The 26,847-nt window shown below is 41.5% G+C and overlaps 2 protein-coding genes across 2 annotated transcripts in view; both read right to left on the minus strand.

The window, feature by feature from the left end:
* The window catches only part of rtel1 (regulator of telomere elongation helicase 1), a 33,146-nt gene extending 30,569 nt beyond the window's left edge, over nucleotides 1-2,577 (minus strand). The window contains exon 1 of the mRNA XM_011472987.3: nucleotides 2,305-2,577. Coding sequence (XP_011471289.1) covers nucleotides 2,305-2,406 — 102 coding nt within the window. The 5' untranslated portion in view covers nucleotides 2,407-2,577. The remainder of the gene's footprint in view (nucleotides 1-2,304) is intronic.
* Nucleotides 2,578-3,781: 1,204 nt separating this feature from the next.
* ndufb11 (NADH:ubiquinone oxidoreductase subunit B11) lies at nucleotides 3,782-26,509 on the minus strand. The gene is made up of 3 exons (XM_004086345.3): nucleotides 26,282-26,509; nucleotides 5,145-5,275; nucleotides 3,782-3,966 (listed from the first exon to the last, which is right to left on the minus strand). The coding sequence occupies exons 1-3, from the start codon at nucleotides 26,453-26,455 to the stop codon at nucleotides 3,837-3,839; spliced, it is 435 nt and encodes a 144-aa protein (XP_004086393.1). The 5' UTR covers nucleotides 26,456-26,509; the 3' UTR covers nucleotides 3,782-3,836.
* Between the last annotated feature and the right edge of the window lie 338 nt (nucleotides 26,510-26,847).

The raw sequence follows: 26,847 nt of genomic DNA on the forward strand, positions 1-26,847 counted from the left end.
TTCAACCAATGGAATAAAAGCTGAAAGTCTGCACTTCAATGGCATCTGAGTTGTTTTATTTAAAATTCACTGTGGTAATGTACAGAAACTAAATGAGAAAGAATGTGTCTCTGTCCAAATATTCATGGTCCTGACTGTATGTTCCTATCCTCACCAATGCACAGCTTTAGGTCATGACTAAAAAGATAAGATTCAAGCGGCTGAAAGGAGTTTCCTTCACAGCGTGGTTGTGGTTCTTTTAGGGTGAGTAGCTCGTCCATCCAGGAGCAGCTTTGAGCAGCGCCGCTGCTCCTCCACATCAAGAGTTCAGGAGGTTCATTCATCTCTTTCAGATCAGATGCCCCCTGGAAAACTGCCTGGAAGGGTATTCCAGGGATGTCCCACCAGGAGGAGGTAACGGGGACAAGCCAGGACGCTCTGGAAAGACAGACTCCTAGATGAGCTATAAAAGTCTGTGGAAAGGAAGATCAAGGTATCTCTGCATGGACTGCTGCCCCGTGACCCAGCTCTGGATAAGCAGAAAAAGATGGATGCATGTGTGGATGGATGAAATGTACAAAAAGTGATATTTATGGCTGCAGTATGAACTGACGGTTTGGTGTTCAGACTGTATCTGAGAACTGGACTGAGTCAGTGTGACATCACCCACAGAAAACAACTTACTTCCAGCTCCAACCAAATGAATTCAATTCAGTCGCCGTTTTTCCACGATACAGACACCGCCATTTGGAGCCAGATAAGGTTAGGAAGCAGTGGTTGGTCCGAGTCAGTATGAATCAATGTTTCTATGGCATGAGGTGCCATAGGAACCTCTCAAAATGGTAAATAGACCAACAAAAACTGTAATACAATATAGAAACACCAAAAAGACAAGAGCAGAGGCTGAGATAAGTTCAGATTTCAGCCCATCTCCACTCTAACAATGTCTCTAAGAACAGAACTGGAACTCTCTTCCACCATCATCAGACAAGAACAAGAACAAAGATTTAAATCCAACTCTTCTTTGGTTGCCAATCAGGAGTGAGCTTGTTTGAAGTCCACGCCCCCTTCCACCTAAACCAGGCTCTTGAGAATCAGTCAATCAAACTTTACAGACGCTCGAGGTGGGGGCCAGCAGGCATCACATGCTTTTATTGCAGCCTCTGATTGGCCAGTTTATGACTTCAATAAATATAAATAACAAATAAATAATATCATGGACAAAAAAAAAAGATTAGTGAGGAGATGTTAAAAAGGGTGTCAGATGAAGAAGTCTATGGAATTTTGGCTTCTTGGTGCCAGCAGGTACTTCCTGTTTGCAATGCGGAGTCAGTGTGAGTAGCCTGTTGCCATGGTAACCGTTTTTTCCCCCCTCGTCACTTGGTGACTTTGACTTAACCTGATTAAAGATTGGTGAAAATGTAAACTTTTATTAAATTATGAACGTTCAAAGAAATCCAAGAATGCTGTTAAAGGAATAACAGAAACACAGAGACCTCCTTCAACGATCATCTACCTTGGTTGGAGCTGCTCTGTGTGCACATCCGCCTTCATTAACGCTGTGTTGATTCTATAACCACCGGCCGTTAATCTTGGATATCTCAGCCTCTTTGTTTAGGCTGGACCCTTGAAATGAGCTGTAGTCCTGGTCTGAGTGCCTGTTTTCCATTGTGTCACAGTCTACTTTAGTCGGTCAGCTGTTGAAATAACACTACAAATGTATTATTATTGTTGTTGTTGTTTACTTTCACAGGAACGTTTAGACATAAATGTTTCATACTGAAGTCGGCTTCCTAATCAAAGCTTCTGATTGGTGAGGACACTAAAAAGGAACCTTCCACTGTATTTATCACACTAACACCACGTGGGACCAGGTCCTGATCAAAACCCTCAGGACCTGGACTGATGAATCCTGGATTACAATATGCATTAGACACTAAAGAATACATTACACACGGTTTCTGATTTATGAAACATTTATCTGGTTTCTGTCATTTCAAATAGGATGATTGTATGTAATGTAGTTGATACATTTAGAATGCTATAGATGTTTTGTGCATCAGTCTGATCTTTGTTGTGGGGTGAGAGATGGCAGAAGACACTCAAGAGGGGAGGCAACAGAAGTTCCAAACAACAAACATCTATTTTTAAACACAAAACACGCTGCGAGCAGGAAAGCCACAAAAGCTTTAAAACAATTGTAGAAAAAGGAAAGACAGTCTCTCCGACCGTCCATTGGGGTTTAAAAACTCTGTCCACCTTTCTGAAGCTACGGCTCACGTCCGACACCAACGTCGGAACCACGGGGACCCGTCAGTGACTCACCTGCTGCAGACACTGGAGCACCTTGGCCATGTAGTCCTTCTGGCAGTCATAGGGAGGAAAGGGGAAGTCCACCGTGACTCCATGCAGGGTAAGTGACGGCATTTTGGGCCCCGGGAAGCGGGTTCCAGCCGAAGCTCTCTGGGCTTCCGCGCGCCTCAAACTGCCGTCAGAAACCGACTACGTTTACCGGAATGCTAGCTGCTCTGGCTTCATGCTCGGCGAATAACAGAAGCTTCGCGCCAGCGTCGCTTCAACCCACTGCGCACGCGTAGTAAAATGGGACGTTCACGTCCCTTCAAACGTCGGAAGTAAAGCCTCCGTCCTTTCAGATTAAAGATCGTGAACGATCCTACTGGAGTAGAAAAAAAAAATAAACGTAGCTTTCCTCGGGTTAACATGTTGAAATTATGTCCAATTGTCTGAGCAGAGTCCTGAGATCTGAAGATCACATGCTTTTAAGGAGTCGGCTGGTGACTCAGAGAGACCGAGCCTTTTCAGTTGCAACTCCTAAACCAGGGATGTCAGACTCATTTTCACTGAGGGCCACATCAGCATAGTGTCTGTCCTCAAAGGGCCAGATATAACTTATACCTGTAACTAAATGTAATGAAAAATAGACCTAACTACTCCTTAATGTTAAATAACTCATTTATTTATTTATTAACTTTTTAAAGTGACAGTTGCATTGAAAACATGTCTAGTTGTTATTCTAGCATAAATCCTTTTACATTTGATTCTGTCAGGTTAGGTTATATGGACAGTGTTTCAGTCCTAATGTATAGTTGACCAGATCCCCCCTAGATATGAATAAATACACAACAATTTTGTTTTTATTTGAAGAAATTGAAAACTTCTCTTGCGGGCCACAGAAAATGACATGGTGGGCCACATTTGGCCCCCGGGCCTCGAGTTTGACACGTGTCCTAAACTCTGGAATGTTCGTCTCTTTTCTGTGAGGTCTGCCAGAACCATCAGTGATTTTAAGACACTTTTAAAAACTCATTTTTTACTCTGGTTTTTAACTCCAGCGAGCAGATCTAGAGGGACAGCTTGTTACTTGTATTCTTTTATTAATTGATTTGTTTTTTGGTTGTTTCTTTATTGCATCTCATTGTTTGTGATTTTATGTTAAACTTTGGTTGCCTCTGCTTTTCTAAGCACTACACTAATAATAAATTGATTGATTGAACATCCACCAACTAGAACCATCAAGAATCCACACTTTCAGTAGTTGTCAGGAACACAGCAGGAGCCATCGCTCCAATCCCGCAGGTCGAAAAGGATTTCTAAAGTTCAATCTCGTGTAGATTTCCAGGGTTAAAAACTAACCAGTGAAAGCCTAAAAGCAAGGCCAAACCTCATCTCTGATCACCTGCAGACCATGTCACAGCTGCAGATGTTTGACAGGTTTGAACACGCGTGACAGCCTTTGCTAAAAACACAGCTGAAGAGAAAGAGTCATTTTCCACAAAAAGCACAAACTCCAACAAAAATGGTTTATTATATTATCATGAAACCGATCAGGAGCAGAGCTACTCCTCCCTGGATGAGGGCAGGATGATCTTGCTGGGGTCGTAATAGTTCTCCTCGATGAGCGGCAGGCCCTGCTGCTCCCTCTGACAGATGATCCGCTCTGCTTCTCTTCTGGCCCACTGCCGCATCCTGCAGAGACGGGAGACCGAGTTCACAAACCAGACGCCCGGCAAGGATGGAGGAACGTCCGGCCAAAGGTTTTCACGCCTCTGGCTGACATGCATGGCTAGAGGGATGCTCTCTGCATCAGCATTGTTTCAACCGTTGACCTTTCTTGTTGTTTAAATTAAGTTTGTCATGTAGAAACTAAAAAAAACATCTCATTGTTTGGGCTCTTAAGCTGAGAAAACCTCTGACAAAACCCCAAATTTCTTTGAAGTCCCACTCTGATCATCTGTTGATCTATTCTCAAAGCATTCCCAGTGGTCTTTTAATTCTGCTGAGGCCATTTTTAGCCAAATACAAAAAATCCTGTGTTGTTTTCTAGGACGTAGTTTCTGTAGAGCAGCAGGAGTTCATCAGAAATTCACCTCTGAGTTGTGGACGGGACTGTTAATGCAGGGCAAGCCTGCCCTGACTTCCAATTCTTTGTTCACACTCTCTCCCACTAGCTAACAGCCCTTCACAACCCCAACCTAACATTAGCAGTGCACTAATGATGGCAGCAATAATGTAGCCGTCCATCCGTTCAGTTCTGATCCAGATTCCAGCTCAGGCGAGGAAAACAAAGACGTTCATGGATCCATTTGTCTGCAGGTGGATGATCAGAATGGAGCAGAGCAGGAAGCTGGTGGCCTGCTGTCTTACACCTGCATCACAGCCACAACCTTTTTCCAACGGCATTTATTTTTTTCTGATCTACCACAATTTGTAAAGGAATGACTAAGAAATGCAGTTTTAATCTTAAATTCTTTTATCCATGTCTTTAATGGGGGGGAAGATGCTCCAAGAACATGTTAAACACACCCAGACATCCTTTCCTTTGGAGTGGATCTCTAACTGCCGTAAAGACACATTGGAGTCGATAAAGGAACAGCGGAGCCTCTTGTGGGACTTGTTAGGACACCTGAATGTCTTCTGTCAATCAGCAACAATAGGTCCGTGTCAGCTTCACGCGGGACTTTGCAGAAACGACTAAGAGACGGCCTTGAGGATCTGAACCCTGGGACACTGGAGGTTTGTGTTAGAAGATCCTGCTGTGTGTCTGCCGTCATTCCTGCAGTAATGGCTTTAGCCGGACCAGAGCCAGCAGTGTGTGTGATCAGGATCATGCCTGCATGTCCGTGTGCTGAGATGCTGGCGCTCACCCGTGGTCTGGCAGGTAGTGGATAAAGGTTCCTCCGATGACGAGAGCAACCGAGATGCCCATGAAGAAGCCCACTTTCATGTTCCACTCATCCGCCACAGGATCGCTGGAGAAGCCGTGGTAGTCTGGGTTCTGCAGGAACATGAAGGGGGGGGGCCGCTTTTAGTCCAAACACGCTTGGGGGTCAAACTTCACCTGAGTGACAGCAGCAGCACAGGAAACCATCCAAACAGCTGGTAAACACTTTGCTCTTTTTCTTCAGGCTTTCAGACCTTCAGGATTAAATTTAGTGTTGGGTTCTAATGTCTGCTGGGCCTTTCCCCTCATGTGGTTTCAGAGCGCATAGTTTTATTGGTATGTACAACCAGTGACAAATCTGAAACTTTACTGGACATAAACAACAAAACAAACATGTTAAGTAGCCCTGGCATTTCTGCAGATCATCGAATAAATGAACTGAGAGGAGAAAACGTCATTTTATTCATTCTGTCTGCAGACGTTACCAGCAAATACAAGATAAACTAATGTTTGGAAACTCTTCACTCAGCTTTCATCATCATCATCGTTTTAGTTTGGGATTTGCTGATAACATGTCAGCATCACAACAATAACTACTACAATCGTGATTGGCTACATGTTATCAGCAGGTGGTAACACGGTCCCTTCTGTGTCAAATCCATCTGGATTTCTAGACCCCTGTTCATATATAACAGAAAACAAAGAAAAACAAGGACAACTGTATAAAAGCAGAGACCCTTAAGCCCTTTCACACCTCCCCCCCTTAACTGATGGAGATAAACATTATTGTGAAAGAGGATCATTTCTAAAATGTTGACTCTACTTTTCATAAACGTCATAAACTACAACTATGAGACAAAATGAGAAAAAAAACAATCACATTGTCTGATTTTTAAAGAATTTATTAGTAAATGATGGTGGAAAATAAACATTTGTTCATCTACAAACAGGCCAGATTTCTGTCTCTCACAGACCTGTAACTTCTTCTGTAGAGGATCCTCTGTCCTCCACTGGTTACCTGTATTAATGACACCTGTTTGAACTGGTTATATATATAAAGAAACCTGTCCACAACCTCAAACAGTCACACTCCGAACTCCACTATGGCCAAGACCAAGGAGCTGTCTGAGGACACCAGAAACAGAACTGTTGGTCTGTTTCAGACTGAATCTGCAACATAAGCAGCTTGGTGTGAAGAAATCACCTGTGGGAGCAATTCTTAGGAAATGGAAGACATGCAAGACCACTGAGAATCTCCCTCCATCTGGGGCTCCCCCCAAGATCTCACCCTGTGGGGTCAAAGTGATCACAAAAACGGTGAGCAAAGATCCCAGAACCACACAGGGGACCAAGAGAATGACCTGCAGAGAGCTGGGACCAAAGTACAGGGCTCGACATAGCCATTTGTCCGCTGGCCCGGTCCTGTTTTTCGAGCAGTGCGGACCACAAGACTTTACTTTTCACTTGTCCGCTCGGGCCACTAAAATATCTAACGGTTTATATATTCTTCACCTTTTTCAATAAAGTAAATTTTGCGAAAACGTGTAGATTTACCTCGTCTTCATAATGTAGTTTTTCTGCTAGTCCTGTGTTCAGACTTCAAGGGTTTCTATGGGAAACCTTTGATCACTTCTCCTTCTCTCCCGCCTGCACTACTTTTTTTTTTCAAACTTTATTGAATGTAACAATTCAATACAAAACAATGTTAAACAGCAACAACGAAGGCACAAGCCAGTGGGTTATTACAACATTTGATTATAAATCCGACACCGTCACTGAAGAGAGACTGAAGCATGTCAGAGATGTGGAAGACATGGCAGGAATAGAAAGGAATATGTTGGATGGAGTAGTGGGTATAATTAGTAGTATGGACAGCAAGATATTTAATGAATGCATTGAAGATGAAACTGTATCCACTAAGCTTTAAGCTGAATGTCAAAGAATCAAAGGCAACTCCAAAAACCTGAATCTCAGACTCAAATGCAGTAGAATGTTAAACTACTTAATTTTGTTTTTCTTTACAACACTGTAAGCAGTAAGTATTTCTAGTTAGCTGAATGATCTCAGTTAGACCTGCACAATATGACAAAAACTCGCGATATGCGATATCAGAGATTAAAATTGCGATAACGATATAATTTGCGGTATATAAACAAACAGCAAAATAACCAAATAACCATTCCCAGTTTAAAAATTATACTCCAAATGACCCACGTTGACATAGGTTACAAACATCTAACATAACAGGGCTCCATCTGATTGGTCAACAATGTGAAGGCGTCCATCCGATTGGTCAAATGCATTAAGGGATTTATTTGATTCGTTAAATGGTTCAAGCTGCCATTAGATTGTTTTAACACATTTAAGGTTTATGATTTATTGCGATATTTGCCGTTAGAAGCACCATGAAAACTTCTGAACTAGTGTTACCTACTACACTGCAGCGCTCTCTTCAAAACATCTGAAACAGACTAGAGCAGATCTAAGTTTGATATGGTCTATTTTCAGTCATTGAAAAGTGTAGAAATAAGTGATGTCACCAGAATGCACCAAATTGCACCATATTAAAAGTTTCCGGGGGGGCATGCCCCCGGACCCCCCTAAAGTTGCAAGCACCTGCGGAGCGGCGGGTCCCGCTATGCGCGGTGTCGGGCCAGTAACTTTCAGGCAGGGCCAGTAAGTTTCAAAAACTACTGGCCCTGTGGGCCAGTGCAAATTTCTGGGCTATGTCAACCCCTGAAGTAACAAAGGCTACCATCAGTAACACATGACGCTGCCAGGGACTCAAACCCTGCAGGGCCAGACGTGTCCCCCTGCTAAAGTCAGTACATGTGCAGGCCCGTCTAAAGTCTGCTAGAGAGCATTTGGATGATCCAGAAGAGGGTTGGGAGAATGTCCAATGGTCAGATGAAACCAAAATAGAACTTTTTGCATCCAGAGACCACCAGACCTACTGTAAAGCATGGGGGTGGAAACATCATGATTTGGGGCTGTTTTTCAGCAAAGGGACCAGAACGACTGATCTGTGTAAAGGAAAGAATGAATGGGGCCATGTATGGTCAGATTTGGAGTGAAAACCTCCTTCCATCAGCACTGAAGATTAATTGTGGCTGGGTCTTTCAGCATGACAACCATCCTAAAGACACTGTTGCCCGGGTAACGAAGGAGTGGCTACATAAGAAGCATTTCAAGGTCCTGAAGTGGCCTAGCCAGTCTGCAGATCTCAACCCCATAGACAATCTTTGGAGGGAGTTGAAAGTCCATGTTGTCCGGTGACAGCCCCAAAATATCACTGCCCTACAGCAGTGTTTTTCAACCAGTGAGACGGTCAAGTGTGCCGTGGGAAATTGCCCTCATTAACTGATCTAAAAACATTCCCCATCTCCAGGATATCAACTCTGTGTTTATCCAAACAGGCCCTGATAAAACACTGAGTATTTAACCGCAGCTTCAGCTGTTTTTGGAAAAGTCCTGCCCCTTTAACTGTCTCCACCAATCATTCCTGGAGTCTTAATCACATGTCATCAGTCTGACCAATCAGAAGTGGTTAAAGTCTTCACTTCCTTGTTTCGATTTAGCTAATAAAGTCTCTCAGTTCCAACAAAAATACCAGCTAAAGCTCGTCTTTAGCTGTGTAGCTTCTAGAATCTGGTATCAGACCGTGGAACAAGTGAACAAAACAATGAAGCTCAGAGACGAGAGTCTTCTGCGATCGGCGGATTTTTGCACTACATCTCCCATGATGCATTGGGTTAAAGTGACAGCGTCTGAGTCTCTCCTCTTAACGTCTTAGAACAACAACGAACACACATCAGAGAGTTTTCGAATCTTCTAACTTAACTTTTATTACATCAAAAAACAGCTGCAGCTTCCAGCTTTTTCTGCCACAATTATCACAAAAATACATGTGAGATCATGGAGGGACTGTAGATCAATACAGACTGTGAGTTTCTCCTTTTTTTTCTTTTTCTTTTTTTGGATGCTGGTGTGCCGCGGTATTTTGGTCAAGATTAAAGTGTGCCGTGGCTCAAAAAAGGTTGAAAATCTCTGCTCTAGAGGAGATCTGCATGGAGTAATGGGCCAAAATACCAGCAACAGTTTGTGAAAAACTAGTGAAGACTTACAGAAAACATTTGACTGCTGTCAATGCCAACAAAGGGTTTATAACAAAGTACTGAAACTTTTCTTATTGTCCAAAATACTCTGTTTCCACCATAATTTACAAAGAAATTCCTTAAAAATCAGACAATGTGATTTTCTGGATTTTTCTCTCATTTTGTCTCATAGTTGATGTATATCTGTGATGAAAATGACAGGCCTCTCTCATCTTTTTACGTGGGACAACTCGTACAATTGGTGGTAGGCCTGCACAATATACCGCAAATTTATCGTTATCGCAAGATCAAGCTGTGCAATATGCATATCGCAAAACACAGCAAAAAATGTAATAAATGGTTACCTTAAATGTGCTAAAACAATCTTATGGCAGCTTAAATTATTAAACGAATCAAATAATTCCCTTTATGCATTTGACCAATCGGATAGAGCCTTTAGCGTTGTTGACCAATCAGATGGAGCCCTTTTATGTTAGATGTTCCCCCCTATGTCAACAAGGGTCATTTGGAGTACAATTCTTAAACTGTTGCAATAAAATGGGAGTGATGTTTTTGGTTGTTTCGCTATTTGTTTATATACCGCAAATTATATTGTTATCGCAATATTAATCCCTCATATCGCATATCGCAAGTTTTCCTCATATCGTGCAGCCCTAATTGGTGGCTAACTGAATACTTTTTGCCCCACTGTACGTCAGAAAGAACAGCCAGCACTGCCCCAGACTAACACACACACACACACACACACACACACACACACACATACCCGTATTTCTTACCCCGTGAGGTCCCATGACTAGGACCCTCCTAGTGGGATCCACCTTTTCTACAAGGTTTTCTGAGATGGTTTTAACTGCTAAAATAATGTAATTTTTTTTCAAGGAGTGTTATCATTTCAAATACTGAAAACACTAACATGAAAAATAAACCTGAATTTTGGTTTCCCATGGGGACCACCCATACAACAGTAGTTACTCTAACTTTGGTTAACAGCTCTGTAACTAAGGCAATTGGGATTGTAGTACTCATTTCACACTTCCTGACTAATAAAGTCATTTACCAAACATGCGAGGCATCATTCACTGTCAAAATATGTTTGTTATGAAGGAAACTGCGCACAGCAAATAAGAGACAAGGGCAATTTATTTATAGTTGCCAATCTATAAAACTAAATATACTGCTGTTGGACAGAACAAGGTTCCCTTTGACCCGTTAAACGTTCTATCACACACTTACTGCAGGGCTCTTGAACTCCAGGTTTGGAGGGTTGACATCCTGCTTGTTTTCCAGATTTTCTTCTTCTACTTCCTGTTGATCTACTGAGCCAGGTGAGCTCAGTCAATCAGAAGCAGGAGTTGTTGGAAAACAAAAGTTAGGGCTCCCCCTCGTTTTCCCTTTCCTACTTTTAACTGACTGGAATCACCGGGGCAGCGGATCGGAAGGGGGTAGAGCAAAAAGATCTGGAAAACTAAAATGACATCAGCCCTAAAGGCCTGGAGTTCCACAACGTAAACACAGATTTAACCAGAAAACAAAGACCTGTTGAACTCAAATTAAGTGCTTTATAAAAACAAAGTGACATTTGACCTGTCAAAAAATTACAAAATGAAATCAAGTGCTTCAGGAAAAAAAAGTCACCTTTGACCTATACAATTGTTTTAAATACAAATAAAATGCTTCAGAAATTAAAAGGTCACCTTTGACCGATACACGTGCTTCAAATGAAAATTAAGTGCTTCCGGAAAAAAAGGTCACTAAGATAAATAAGTGCACGTGTCTGAAGCTTAAATTTGGAACTTAGATTTACAAGCACTGGTTTAAATTAAAGAAAACAAAATAAAGTTGAATCACAATCTTTCTAACTAACAAAAACTAACGTCTTTTTGAACTTTACCGCCTCAGTGCTGTGATTTTGTTCCTAACAAAAAACTTGACTGCCTGCCATGTTCGTCCTTCCAGCTCCCTCGGCGAAGCTTCTATGCAGGAAAGATATGTTTTCCTGGTACCCTCCCACCTTCAATGCAGATTCCTAAAATTTTTTCCAATGCTCGGCACTCTGCTGAAGACCAGGTCCTTTTTTTTAAGCTCCTTAGAAAAAGAAAGGAAAAAATGTTATAAGTCACCAACTTACAAAACGTGATTAGACCAGATTCAAGGTAATGAGCATTTCTTATTTACAAAAACTAAGGAGATGCTACGATATATATCAAAAGCTCAGCAAAACGTCTGACTACCTGTAACAGTGTTAACTAAATGTCAGATGTTCATTAGAAAAGAAAGCCCACAGAAATAGATTTTCTTATCTTGTGTTGAAAGTATCAGAGCCACGTTGCTGGTGTAGTTAGAAATGATTCTGTATTGTGCAAAGTTACCCGTCTCAGCAGTATCGATGCCTTAGTCTCTCTGCTGTGTAGAAACCATGGGCTCCATTTGTGAAAACATTTTAATTAAAAACCCAACAAGAACCACACAACCTCACATTTTCATTGAAAGCTGACATAAGACAATTTCATGAAACTCAAGTCTTTCAATGTTGGCAGTGAGATGTTTCAAAGTCTGATTTAGACAGTTTTGATGACATGTACCTCTTGTGCACAATTATTAGTAACATTTTATCTTTGAACTACATATGCTATAAGCAAGAAATGTAATAATAAATAATACCCCCCTCCCTTAAAAATGGTTGTTAGAAAACATAGTTTGTGCCATTTTTAAGAAACTTTTAAAAGTGTAACATGTAGGAAGCATACCTGTTTGTAAGGGTCGCTTCTTAGACTTTTAGACTTTTTCACTGCCGTGTCCGTTCTTCAGTCTTGAGTCCTGTTCATTGTACCAATATGGTTATTTTAAAATGACAATCATACACTTTTTGTCTTCCCTGAATTGAGAAAATGTCAATATTAAAGACCCATGCCCTAATGGCACATACACAACAGCCATGGAAGCACTGTGAAGCAGCTCTTCAAGTCCAGCTTCAACTACAGTCAGGACCACAAATATTTGGACAGAGACACATTCTTTCTAATTTAGTTTCTGTCAATTACCACAGTGAATTTTAAATAAAACAAGTCAGATGCCATTGAAGTGCAGACTTTCAGCTTTTATTCCATAGATTGAACAAAAAGATTGCATGAAAATGTGAAAAACAAAAGCATTTTTTTAAACACAATCTCTTCCAGGTGAATGCATCCAAACTGATTGGGCGGCGTTTCATAATACAGAAGCACAATGACCTAAAACATACAGCCAAAGCAACTCAGGAGTTTATTAAAGCAAAGAAGTGGAATATTCTTGAATGGCGAAGTCAGTCACCTGATCTTAACCCAATTGAGGAGCATTTCACTTGTTGAAGACTAAACTTCAGACAGAAAGGCCCAAAAACAAACAGAAACTGAAAGCCGCTGCAGTAAAGGCCTGGCAGAGCATTCAGAAGGAGAAAACCCAGCATCTGGTGATGTCCATGAGTTCAAGACTTCAGGCTGTCATTGACAACAAAGGCTTTTCCACCAAGTATTAGTAACGACCATTTTGTTTTCAGTTATTTCATTTGTCCAATGACTAACGAGCCCATGAAAGGATGGGGTGGTGTTTAAAAAAAAAAAACTTTAGTTTTTCACATTTTTCTGCAATCTTTTTGTTCAACCCATGGAATAAAAGCTGAAAGTCTGCACTTCAATGGCATCTGAGTTGTTTTATTGAAAATTCACTGTGGTAATGTACAGAAACTAAATTGGAAAAAAATGTGTCTCTGTCCAAATATTTATGGTCCTGACTGTACATTTTTTTTCTTTCATAGTAGTAGGTTTAGCTTTCTGTCAGAATTGACAAAGCCTTTTGGATAAGAGGTGAAACGTTTTCTAACTTTAAAAACCAAGTCCAGATAACAGCCCCTAAACCTACTACTATGACAGGGGTGGGCAAACTACGGCCCGCGGGCTGGATTCGGCCCGCCTCCATCTTTGGTCCGGCCCGCCGAACACACTTTTTTTTAAATCTGGCCACACGATCAAGATGTGACATTTTATTTCACCTTCTGCAGTCTGTGTTCTACCTGAAAACCTCTAAAATCACTGTCAAATAGAACAGAAGACAGTCTTCTCTTTCCACGTCATTTCATCTTTCCACGTCATTTCATCTTTCCCGGTTTAGCTCATTATATCTGAGCGATCATGCTGCCTTTTTTAAACAGTGCGCCCTGTTCTGTGTCCTGATTGGCTGGAGACCTTGTCAATCAATCTCCCCAGTCCGTGCCTCAACTCCTGTACAGAAACGCGCAGCTCTCAGATCTATAGAAATCTTTGATCGCGATCAGATCTTTGTTTTCATTTTAAGATCCTGGACCTAATTTCTATGAAGGTTTAAGAATTTAAACAAGAGAAAATGGTGAAAATGTTCATGTCTCTCTGAGAAAAGTGTATTTAGGCAGTGAGGAGTTTTACTACCATAAATTTAAAACGTCTGTAATCATTCTCCGTGGATTTCACCGATCACGGTTATTTTTACAACTAAACTCCTGCAATAAAGGAGGGAACTCTGTAGTGGTGAAAAGGTAACACAGATATATGTGTAGTTGCAGCAGAAGACAGATAAATTTGCTTTTTCTGTATTACTGGATGAAAACAGAAAGCGCAGCTGCCCAAACTGTGAGACGCAAGATGAGCTCAAAGTCTCTGAGGAATTATGACGAGAGAGGATCCATCATTTATTGTTTTTGTTTTTAAATGTCAGTATACTTTTCCTGAATTTTTGTCTTTGAAAATCATAGAGAGTGTTGTTTGGTCATTGTTTTATTTCATAAATAGTGTTATTTATTTTCTTAAAAGGATCATGAATGAATGAAACTTTATTCATACAACACTTTACAACTCCTTGAAGGTACCAAAGGGCTTCACAATAAAATAGAGATCTAAAATGGGAACAAAAGTTTTAAACTAAAAACTCTAGAATATTCTGTTTTAGAATATAATTTTCAACCCAAATGTTTTCATCTACATTCCATGTTAAATCATTTTCACTCCACGCATCTGCTCCTGGTCCGGCCCTTCTATCCAATTTTTATAACCCAATGCGACTTAAAATAATTGCCCACCCCTGTACTATGATGTGGAAATGGAATCAACCTGGATAAATGAGAGTCTTCATAGACATGCATTTTTTTTCTTTTGTCAAAATCGTTAAAAGTGATCTCCTAATAATGATTGTGCAGTTTTTAGCCAAGATCCAAAAGCTGTGTTGCTTTTGTAAGACATTCTTTAAGACCATAGGCAGTGGTTCATTAGAAATACAATACTGGGCTTCCTTCCCCTCCATGTCACAGATAGCCGTTTGTGCGAGCACGAGCTTATAGCCTCACGCTAATATTAGTGGGGCAAAAATAATGACAAGCAATATTGGATCAATCCTGCCAGACAGTTTTGAGCCAGATTTTAGCTATCAGGGCAAGATGGAACTCCCTGTGTGCGACATCACACTACTCTGTTAGGTTTTGTTTTTGTCTTTAAAGCAAAATATGTTTAGTTATTTTGACTAAAATAGTCGATTTCACAATTAAAACTCAACTGGGAACGCTTGTATAAAAAGATTAAATTTAGAAGTGGGGGGTTGTAATACCAGATTCACTGTCTTCACTCCTTGACTCCATTTGATGTTTTGTTGAAGATGTTGAAGTCCCGAAGTCCCTGTAAAAACAGAATAGAACAAGTGTTAAAATGGAGTGCTCATTAACGTAATGAGCAGGGTAGATTGCAGGCCATCAGAAAAAATAAACAAAAGCTAAAAACACATTTAAAAAAACTCCGTCAGTAAATAATTATCCTCACAATCTGTCTGCTAGCCGAAAGTCTCTGCAGGCTACTGCTTTTTTAGTTTCTATGCAGCTTGAGGGGACGTCTGACAGATCTTGAACCATGGCATGCTTGGTAACGTAGTCTTTAGTGAGCTGGAGAAAAGAAACAAGTTTTTCATTTTAAATTGTAATACACTACTTTGTAAATAATATTTTATAAAAGTTAAGAGTTCAGTCTAAAGCAGGGGTGGGCAAACTGCGGCCCGCTGGCTGGATTCGGCCCGCCTCCATGTTTGGTACGGCCCATTGAACAATATCAGAGACCCATGTTTTTTTTTTATCTGCCCATTTTAGAAGTGACATTTTCTTCCCCCCTTCTGCAGTCTGAGCTCCAACCTGAAACCCTCTAAAAATCTGTCAAATAGAGCAGAAGACAGTCTTCCCTTTCTACGTCACAGTTCATCTTTCCCAGTTTAGCTCATTCTTTTAGATCGATTATGCTGCTTTTTTTAAACACCCTGTTCTGTGTCCTGATTGGCTGAAGACCCTGTCAGTCAATCTTCGTGTCTCCTGTACAGAAAGGCGGAGCGCTTTAGATCTACAGAAATTTGTTTTCATTCTAAGATCCTGGACCTAATTTCTATGAAGGTTTGAGAATTTAAACAAGAGAAAAGGTGAAAATGTTCATGTCTGTGTGAGAAAAGTGTATTAAGGCAGTGAGAAGTTTTACTACCATAAAAAAACGTCTGTAAGTAACCAAACTCCGTGGATTTCACAGATCACGGTTATTTTCAGAACATAACTCCTGCAAAAAACGAAGAACTCTGTACTGGTGAAAAGGTAACGCAGATATACGATTAGCTGCAGCAGAAGACAGAGAAATTTGCTTTTTTCATTATTACTGGATAAGAAAACGACATGCAGGACACAGCTGCTCAGTATTAGAGCAAACTATGAGACGTGTGAGGAGCTGCAGCTTCAAAGTCTCAGCGGGACGAAGACGGGAGAGGATCCACTATTCATTGTTTTTTTCTTTTTAATGTATCAGCATATTGTTTCCTGACTTTTTGTCTTTGAAAATCACAGAGAGTAATTTGGTTATTTTTTATTTCATAAATAGTGTTATTTGTTGTATTAAAAGGATCATGAATTAATAAAACTTTATTATAGGGCTTCACAATAAAATAAAGAAGCTTAAAGTTTTAAAGAAAAAAGACTTATTGTGGCCCTCATAAGAAAAGGTTTGGGGGCTCCGCTTTATCATCCATGTGGTGTTTGAATATGTGTTTTTTTTTTCATTCTTATGATCATTCAAACACCACATGAATGGAGCATTTCTCTGAGTTTTCACAACATACATCAAGCTGTTAGTGTAATTGGCTCTAAAATGAAAACAAAAGTTTTAACTTAAAAACTCTAAAATGTTGTAAAATATAATTTTGCTTGAAAAGTGCTTTCATCCAGATTCCATATTATTTCATTCTCACTCCTGGCATCTGCTCCTGGTCCGGCTCTTCTATCAAACTTTAGAACCCAATGTGGCCCTCGAGTCAGAAAGTTTGCCCACCCCTGGTCTAAGGCAAAGTTTGATGCTAAAGATTCTGAGCCCTATTGATAAAAACATTGACAAAAGTATTTGATATTGGCTGGATTCCATGATAAATACTTACAAATACACTGTCTGTTCTTGTCAGGGGAGGAACCTCTGGCTCATCTGTATCTGACTGTTCTCGTTGGACACAGGCAGTGGTGTTGGTGTCTGGTTCCAATTCCTTAAGAGATTATTTTTACTTTTTAAAATTAAAAAGGTACAAATTAAAACTGCACAAGTTTAATCACATGTTGGATTTAATTTTTCACTAAATTAAATATCTACATTTTAAGATATTTAACTGATTTATGAATTAAAACTCTACAAGTTAAATCTTTGCAGTTTTACTTTTAACCACATTTTTATTTTTCCCCCCACCCAAGGCATTTAGCAGGCTATTTATTTCTGGCAAGCAGGAATTTCATAACAGTTAACATAGGGTAAAAAACGCCGTTCTTTTTGACACTTACCCAGCTATTGCCAACAGCATCTTCTCTTTCTGGGATGTCTGAAGATCCAACCAAGGAGCTGCAGCTTTCAGTGGATACAGAGGGCTATAAAGGGGACACAAATGACTTTACTCGTTTACATCAGTTTAGCAGAAATGTGCTAACCAATGCTTTCACATCTAATAGATATTACATTATTAAAAAGGAGATGATAAATTATTTTGCAATGTGAATTTTTTTAAGAATCTTGTTACAAACAAGAAATCTACTATAAATAAGTATTTTGATCCCAATAAATAGTACACTGAAAACAGTGGCAAAAAAACTTTACCTGCACAGGTGGATGTTTGGTCTTCAGGCCCTCTGTGTACCTCTTCTGGCACCTTTTCTTTTGCTCCCTAAGCATCTTCACACGCTTTTTAAATCTGAAGGTTCTTCTAAGAATCAAACACAGAAAGGTTGTTTAATTAAACACTCAGATGAAAGACAGACTCAGCTAAAAAAATGTCCTTACTGATAAACTATTATATAAACAAAGTTTACTTTACACAATTATCTTAATGATGACCCAGCAGTGGGTCTGTGCAGATGAGGTTCACAAAATGAACATTAGCTTTGGACCTTCCTGAGTTTTTGATTTAAAGTATTTAGATAAATGCTCAGTACTAAATGTGCTCAATTATTTACTACTGCACCATGAACCAACCAGGAAGCAAAAGTATAAAAACATGTAAGCGGGACTCGAGTTTTAAACAAAAGACATGATCAAAATATTACTAAATGTTGGAACCAGAAATACTTTTTAAAGTCACTTGATTACCGTACAACAGGGCACCATCATGGTGTCATACATTTTTTGTTTAGCTCTAAAGAACAAGACCACAAAATACTCAAGTGATCCTGGTTTTAAAACAAACAAACAAATTAACCAAAGTAAATCAAATTGGTAAGCATTTTCAAAGAAAAAAAAACATAAACACTACCACGATGGTTACAGATTTTAAAAAGTTAAATTTAAGACTTTAAGACCTTTTAAAGATCATTTTAAAATATATAAATCATATTTACAAAGACCATAAACATGTTTATCTAAGCAAGCATACATACAAGCATTAAATGTAAGAACATGTCAAACTGATGAAGCATTAAATTTCGGTCGGGCCTCCTAAACTTTGATATTTTTCTTATTTTCATCAAGAGGAAAAAAATGAGATCCTTTAACTATTCTAGTTTTACCCTCTCGGGTTAATGCGGGACAGTGAGACTGGGTCACGTGACTCAGACGGAGCTCCTGCAGCGGGAGCTTTGATCCCGGTACAAAGAATATCTAAACGATGTAATGATCCCAGACATGCAGACGTGACTACGATGCTTTTGCTGGAGCATCAAAATTATCAACACTTTTGCACAAACTGCAAGCAGCAAGATTGGCGCAGCGCGAGGGGGGGGGGGGTGTTAACTCACAGAATTTAAGACAAATTAATACATTTAAGGCCACACTTCAATAAATTAAATTTAAAATGTATTTAGGATCTGTAACAGCCTGACCAAAATCATTTGGAAAGCTAGCTTCCCCACAAGCACATGCTGCGTTAGCTTCAAAGGACCAAGCTAGCTAGCATCGCCATGTGCTCGGCTCTCGAGCATTTCCACCGGAGAAAAGCATGCCTAGACAGACTAAATATGTCTCAAAGTCATTTAGTGTCTGTTTTTAAAAAGTTTTGATGAGACTTACCTAGATTCCATGAAAAATCCTTGCCGTTCTGAGACTCCAGTGGGTTAGCTGTCTGCACTGCTGCCTGAGCTGAGAGGGAGACGATGCACCTGTGGAGCTGAGCGGGTGTGGCTTTGCTCTGCTCACCCTTCTCTCAGTCTTGGTGGGGGAGGGGGATAGTCACGGTGGGAACCCGAAAAGTCAGGAACTGGCAACTATTTACTATATGGGTGCCTCAGCTTTACTACAGCACCTATATTCACTTGTGTAATCATTAAAAAGTTTGTTTTGTTTATAAATAAATGCAGAAATCGAACTTTAATAATCTCACAGGGAAGAATTTATGTGTTATGCCAGCTACTAAGGTGGGGGGTAAAATGAAAGAGTAATTAAGAACCCTAATTTACACAGCAAATCCTACGTAATCGCAAATAGAAAATAGGATATTATTATATTAAATAAGCAGATAAACAAGAGTAATACATCTTTCCTTAGAATAAAAGTGTAAAATTCAATTTATTTGATTAGCATAATGTTAAGCCCTGCAACTGTATATAATATATAAGTTGCTTTTACCCAAGCAAATTCATAGTGCTTTTATTTTGCTAACTTAAAATATATAAAGGGCACAGTCAACATTGTTTGATTTCCAAAACAAAATATTCTTCTATAAGAAAGAATAAAAATGGAATGGATGTTGCTAAACCAATAAGGCCCTAAAAGGCTGATTGAGGAAATAAATGCTGTTTATTTTCAACATTGCTTAATTTAGTTTCTTACTTTTAAACGGTTCAGGAGCCTGAACGGTGCTTCAAAAATAAAGGAAAATAAAAACATAAATTCTTTACAGAAAACAAAAAAAGTGTGATGATGAGGCATCATGACAGGATGAAGGAGAGTGCTTTAATGTGCCTAAGATGCTTTATTTACGTGACAGTCTGCACTTTGACAGGCTTTGCCAACAGCATTTTGGATGATGCTCCATGCATTTGCTGGTCAGAGGCTCTGCTCCACCCGTTCTTATCCCCAATTTGTGTTTTTATTTGATACTGGCAGCAACATGGCACAGAGTTTCGGTTCAGTATGTATCCATCCATCCATCCATCAATCCATCCATCCATCCATCCTCCTCCTCTTTTCCGGGATCGGGTCACGAGGGCAGGAGTCTAAGCAAAGATGCCCAAAGAGCTCACTTCCTCCAGCTCTCCGCAGGTGACCAAGCTTCTCACCCCACAGTGTGAACCCACAGAGGAAGCTCATTTCAGCCACTTGTATTCGGGCCCTGGTTCTTTGGGTCATGACCCAGAGCTCATGACCATAAGTGAGTATTGGAATGAAGATCGACCAGTAAATTAAGAGCTTTGCTCTTTGGCTTAGCTCTCTCTTCAGACTGATACAGCGACCACATAACTACGGACGCTGCTCCGATCTGCCAATCAATCTTACACTCCGATCTTCCCTCACTCTTAAACAAGACCCCAAGATATTTAAACTCCTCCACCTGGGGCAGCGACACTCCACCCACCGAGAGATGGCAAACTACCTTTCTCCGGTCGAGATCTATGGATTTGGTTTGGCGGTGCTGACCCTCATCCCAGCCGCTTCACACTCGGCCACAAACCACCCCAATGCATGCTGTAGGTCCTGGCTCGATGAAGCCAACAGGACAATATCATGTGCACAGAGCAGAGAGGAAATCCTGTGGTCCCCAAACCACCCAACTGATGATGTGTTGTTGCAATGGTAGGATGGGTTTGGTGCCCATCCTAAGTAAAAATTAAAGCCGCAACCAGCGTTGTATAGCGTTGTATAGCAGACGCAATCTGCCTTCCACGCCCAACTCTAAGCACAATCGCCGCTCTTACCGCCCTCCCCAGCCTCACCGCCCTCATCACCAACCTTTGATCAAGGCTAGTCAAAGCTGCATATGCTAATTATGCTAACTATACTAGCTATGCCAATATGGCTAAAAGTGCTAGCATTGCGATCACCATCATCAATTCTCTAAGAAAAACACATTGCTCAAAATGCTAATTATGCTAACTAAGCTAGCTACGCTAATGTGGCAAAAAGTGCAAGCATAGCGATCAGCACCATCACCTCTGTCTGAAAAACACATTGCTCAAAATGTTAATTAAGCTAACAATGCCAGTTATGCTAATGTGGCTAAAAGTGCTAGCATTGAGATCAGCATCATCAACTCTCTGAAAAACACATTGCTCAAAATGCTAATAATGCTAACTATGCTAGTTATGCTAATGTGGCTAAAAGTGCTAGCTTAGGGATCAGTATCATCAACTGACTCAGAAAAAGACATTGCTCCATTGGTGAGAGCTATATGTCATCACATGATTAAAAAAATCCACGTTTTTCAAAATGGCGGCTTTTCTGTTGATTTTATCTCCATAGCAACCCTTTAATGATTTGGTTGCCTCGGGAAGACGAACATTTCGACTTCAGTTTCAGACTAATCTTTTTGTGTGTGAAATACACGATTTTCGGCCCATTAATTTTTTTGACGGGGTCGCTGGCCGTGATGTCATCGTCTTCGGGGGGTGACGTTGACTGTGGTCAACGTGGTTCATGTCTCATAAAAACAAGTTGCTTCTCACTGAGATCTTTTCATTTGGGGTGGGGTGTAGAGCCACACCATCACAGCTGCCAAAAGAGGCTCGGTGCCAACTAGCGGTCGGAGGCTTAACCCTCATGCTATCTAAGATGACCCCACCCTTACATTGACCTCTTCTCCCTACCATGACAAAGGTTGATAAAGGTGGAAAGATTTCATGTAATCCATGGACACCAGTGAAGATCACAAATCATTGAAGAAAAAAGGTTCAGAGCACTATGTAGTGGGTCTAGATGACCCAACTCCCAATGTTAAAGTGCCTAGGATAGCACAAGGGTTACATGGAAAACAAGAGTTAAACGCTGCAGGGCGCTCATAAATAATTAAATAATTATCAGCCTGACAGCATTTAAAATCGATACAAATATCGCCGAATCTTCACCAGTCTTACTGCTTTTGGGAAGAAACTGTTCCTCAGTCTTGTGGTCCTGCTCTTAATGCTCTGTCACTACCTGCCTGAGAAGAGCAGGGAGAACAGAGGGTGCAAGGGCTGACTGGGGTCTTTCAGGATGCAGGAGGCTCGTTTCCTGCATCCAGTTTTGTAGATCTCAGTGGTGAACTGCAGGTGAAACCACAGTCCTCTGCACAGCTTTAGCCAGCCGTTGCAGAGCTTTTCTCTCTGCCACAGAACAGTTGCCGTGCCACACAGTGATGGAGGAGGTCAGGACACTCTCCACTATGCACATATTGGTGGTCAGGACTGAGATTCTAATCACAACACGCTTGAGCCTAATCAGGAAATAGAGGCGTTGATGTGCCTTCTTCACCAGGCAGGTTGGGTTGGTGCTCCAGGTGAGGTCGTTGGAGATGTGCACACCCAAATACCTGAGGCTAAAAACCACTTCCACCTCAGCCCCACCGATGTAAAGAGGAGGAGGAGGAGGATGTCTGTCCTTCCTGAAGTCCACGATCATCTCCTTGGTCTTCTTCACATTGATGCAGAGGTTGTTGTCTCTGCACCAGCCCTCCTAATGCTCCACCTCCTCCCTGTAGTTGGACTCATCGTTGTTGGTGATTCGTCCAAGTATAGATGTGGCATCTACAAACTTCACAATCAGACTGCTGGAGTGACTTGCTGTGAAGTCATGCGTGAGCAAGGTGAACAGGACGGGGCTTAGCACAGAGCCCTGTGGGAGGCCCGTGCTGAGGGTGATCGGGGGGGGGGGGGTCACAGATCTTCATAGACTATGGTCTTTCAGGAAGTCCAAGACCTAGTTGCAAAGAGTGAAACACAGTCCTATGTGTGCAGTTTATGGATGAGGGTATTTGGGATGATTATGTTGAAGGCTGATGTGAACTCCACAAAGGGCAGGCAAACACACGAGTTCTTATTCTCTAGGTGGGTGAGTGTTGTGTGGACCACTAGTGACATCTTGTGTGAAACGGTTTGACCTGTATGCATATTGGTGCAGGTCCTTGGTAACACCAATGGATTCTGTGATGTGGGTCATGAACAGTTTTTCAAAACATTTTATGACCATTGGAGCTAGGATCACTGGCCAATAGTCCGTCAGACCTGTCACTGAAGATGTTTTGGAGTTTGGGATGATCGTTACGGTCTTCAGGCAGGTAGGGAACACTGCCTGCTTCAGGGGGGTGTTGAAAATGTCTGTTAGCACCTCTGTGAGCTGGTGTCTGTCAGGACCCGTCCAGTGATGTTGTCAGGTCCAGAAGCTTTGTGAAGATTGATCCTCTGGATGGTCTTCCTCACTTCTGCGGGTGTCACACTGGAAGGCTCTCCACTCTTCAGGGTTGGAGTCCTCAAAGCTCAAAGCAGCAGTACAAAAGGTTGAGTGCGTCTTCGGAACAACTCTGGTGTTGTAGTCTGTGATGCACTTAATGCCCTTCTACATACTACGGGGATTATTGGACGTAAAATGTTGCTGGATCCTCTGAGGGTATGCTTGGCCCTGTTCACCCCAGCGTGCAGATCCCTTCTCACTACTCTGAGTGCTACCTTGTCACCAGACTGGAAAGCAGCATTCCTGTTTTTCAGTAGAGACTGCACTTCTGCGTTCAGCCAGGGTTTCTGGTTGGGATAGTACGTTACAGTCATGGTGCTGGTGAAGTTCTCCATGCACTTCCTGATGTACCTGAGGACACCTGATGTATAATCTTCCAGGTGCTCCTCCACCTAGTGCAAAGCTGCCTTCTGAAGACCTGCCAGTCTGTGTCTTGGTTAGCTGCGGCAGTCTCATTGGGCTACACTGTGATGGTCCTCTGTGTTGGTGCCTGGCGTCTGGGGAAAGGGCAGTAAACAGGAACCAGCACGATTGCGATGTGGTCGGAGAAGCCCAAATGAGGATGGGGACAGCTCTGTGTGCATCTTTTTTGTTGATGTGGACACAGTCCAGAGTGTTATTTCCCATGCTGGTGGAACTTGAACAAAGTGTCTGTCAGGTTTACATGGTTTAAGTCTCCTGCAACCACGTAAAATGCCTCCGGGTGCTTATGCTGGAGCGAGCTGATTTTGTTGTGGAGCTCTGGCAGTGTGTCGTTAGCATAAGCATTAGCATTATGCTAATGCTAATGCATTAGGAGGGATGGTGTTCTGTACCTACACAAAAAACCCTTTTTGGATGGATATTAACAAAATGCCTTCTGTTAGGGGGAAAAAAACACCTTTAGTGTTTAAGTTACATTCAAATTTTGAACCCAGGCTTTGGTCACTGGTTCAAATGGGCCTGTGGGGGAAAATCCATCCAAAAACGTTTTGAAAATTGCTGTTTTCTTTCAGAATGGGGTAACTGTGTACGTCTTCCTGATTTTTCTTCCAAGGAGTTTGGGGATGAAAAATATCTAGGGGTTTCTGTGCACCCACATTTTTAACATGTTGTACAGGGGTTCGCAAACTGGGAGACGTCTGTTTTGCCACAATCAGACATATATTTTTGAAACTGTGAACCCTGGAACTTTTGTTTTTCAGGTATTTGGAGCTGCCCCCTTGGGCCAATATTGTTTAAAAACAGGAAAAAATTCACATGAGAGCCCCTCATGGGATGCTTAATAAGTTCACCAAATTTTAGATTGCTTGTTTGCCTGGTTAGATAGTTAGCTTTAGCATCATGCTAGCAACAAACAACAAAGTTATTTTGCATCAGGGAGATGAATGATACAACATAGTCAAAGATGGGCTTTGTTGGCCAAAGGGAAGCATTTTTAATCTTGATTTCACACTTGAATTGGAGTAGGCCGAAACAAGGGTACAGGGGGCTACCGGAACAATGCTTTGACCTGGGGGGCTGAAACTTCTTGCATTACATCAGGCTGTTACCCTAATGCACCATCCAGAGTTTGGAGTCTCTAGCGTAATCTGGGCCACCAAGGGAGACGCAAACATTTACAATAAGCTCATCCTAGATTTTCCTGATGAGGTGTTTTCTTTAATTTCTCAGATCTGCTTAGAGTGAGAACTACCAAACTTACCAGTAATGGTTAAAACCTTGTACTTAGCTACTGTACAAAGTGTGATGCTCCTACGATCACATTTCCCCTCACAAGACCCCAAAAGGTGTTGTTTCAGGACTAGGCCTCAAGCCTCACTTTTTTACCTTTGACATTTGAGTAGAAATTGCCAGGTTATCCTGGCTTTAAAAATGACATAATTTGTTTCAACTAAGTATATCTGTTTGACAATACAAATATTGTCACTTTCCAAAAGTAATTTCAACATTTGTTATCATAAAATATGATATTGAAAAAGAACACACTTTGTCAGGAAAATGTCCCCATTAGTCCAACGTCACACACTGCTATACCCACTCTGACCACTAGGGTGTCATGGTGAAACACACCTTGTCATGAAAAGTCATCTCCAGGGGACCAATTTTACTTTGCAAAAAAAACAGCACTAGGCATATCAGGAGGCTTTTTTCTATTGATTCCAATGCTTGTGCCTGTGGGGACCGAGCTTCGGTCCCCACGGAAAAAATTGGTACCCACGAGGTGGGTGAAATTTCAGGTCCCGGAACCCACAAGGGTAGAAATACAAACGCACACACACACACACACACACACACACACACACACACACACACACACACACTGACGCACACACACACACCCACCCACACACCCCCACACCCCCACACACACACACTCAGCAGAGCTAGTGGTGATCGGTTAACAAAAAACCCAAAGAAAATGCCTTTGTTTTAACGTTTTAAACAGAAATCGATTTGCTATAGATGTGTCACAGAATGTCTTATATTTAAAGGTAAGTATTTGTGTCTCTGTCAAGAAAAACATTTTTAATAAGAAAATATTATCTTCTCTTTAATGTTCCTGTTCATGCCTGAAAGGCTTTTCGTGTTGAAGGTTGCAGAGTCCTGGTTTCAACTTCAGCTTTCCTGTTTTACGTCACTTCAGTGTCAGAATGAACATTTGATTCACTGAAGAGCTCTAGTGGAAGTGTCCTCTCTGCTTTTGTCGTGATTCCAGATTCAAAGTGTTTATCATCATCATATACACAGTAAAGAAACGCGTTTCCCTGCAATGAAATTCTTCCATAGCTGTCTGTCTGCTCCAAATGCCAAAGTTAAATAAAATAAAGATAGGAGCAGGATGTATACTTATAATTCACATAACATAAATAAAATATAACTAGGCGTCAGTAGCTAAACCAAAACAGATGTGCAGATCTCTGCTGGTCTGGCCGCTGTGCGTCCTCCATCTGATGGACTGAAAAACCCCTCTGGGTTCTGGTCTTGTCTGCTAAAGGAAGGACGTCCAACCACTAGGTTGGTTCTCGTGTACACTTCAGGGTCAGCGGTGTAGACAGACTGCAAACACATGATGATGCTGCGGACTGTTGTGATGATGGAGGACCAGAACTCACCTTGACATACTGGCTGACCTCGCCATGTTCGGACTTCTCCTCGCGGTTGTGCAGCTCCGTCACAGCGCTCGAACCCGCGGAGCTGTTCTGTTTGGACTGAGACACGAAGCGGGCGGGCGGGACGGAGCCCAACCGGGGCAAACTGAGCCCGAATTTGGAGAGCCGTGACAACATTCGGTCGTCCGGTGAAGGAGACTGCTGACCCGGAAACGGAAGTCCAGTGCTTTTTCTTCTGATGAGGTCAGTGGGGCGGGCAGTGCCGCCCCCAAGTGGTGGGAAACGGTGACGCAGCATGAGATCACAGCGCGGCCAAGGGACAGTCAAAACACGCACTGTCCAAAAAAATAAATAAAATAAAATAAAAAAACAAACAAACACACACACTGTCCACGTTCTAAGCAAATAAAAACCACCACAACTGAATTAAAGCTACCAACAACCCTGTTCTCAGACGGAGCAGGGAGCGTGCCAAAGCTGAGGGAAGAGTTTTACAAACCCTGAGGTCTTGTAAATGTTCTTCTTGAAGATCCTGCAGCTGCTCTTTGAGAATCTGACTGCTTAAAGGG

The sequence above is a fragment of the Oryzias latipes genome, chromosome 7 (assembly GCF_002234675.1).
Source record: "Oryzias latipes chromosome 7, ASM223467v1".
Taxonomy (NCBI): domain Eukaryota; kingdom Metazoa; phylum Chordata; class Actinopteri; order Beloniformes; family Adrianichthyidae; genus Oryzias; species Oryzias latipes.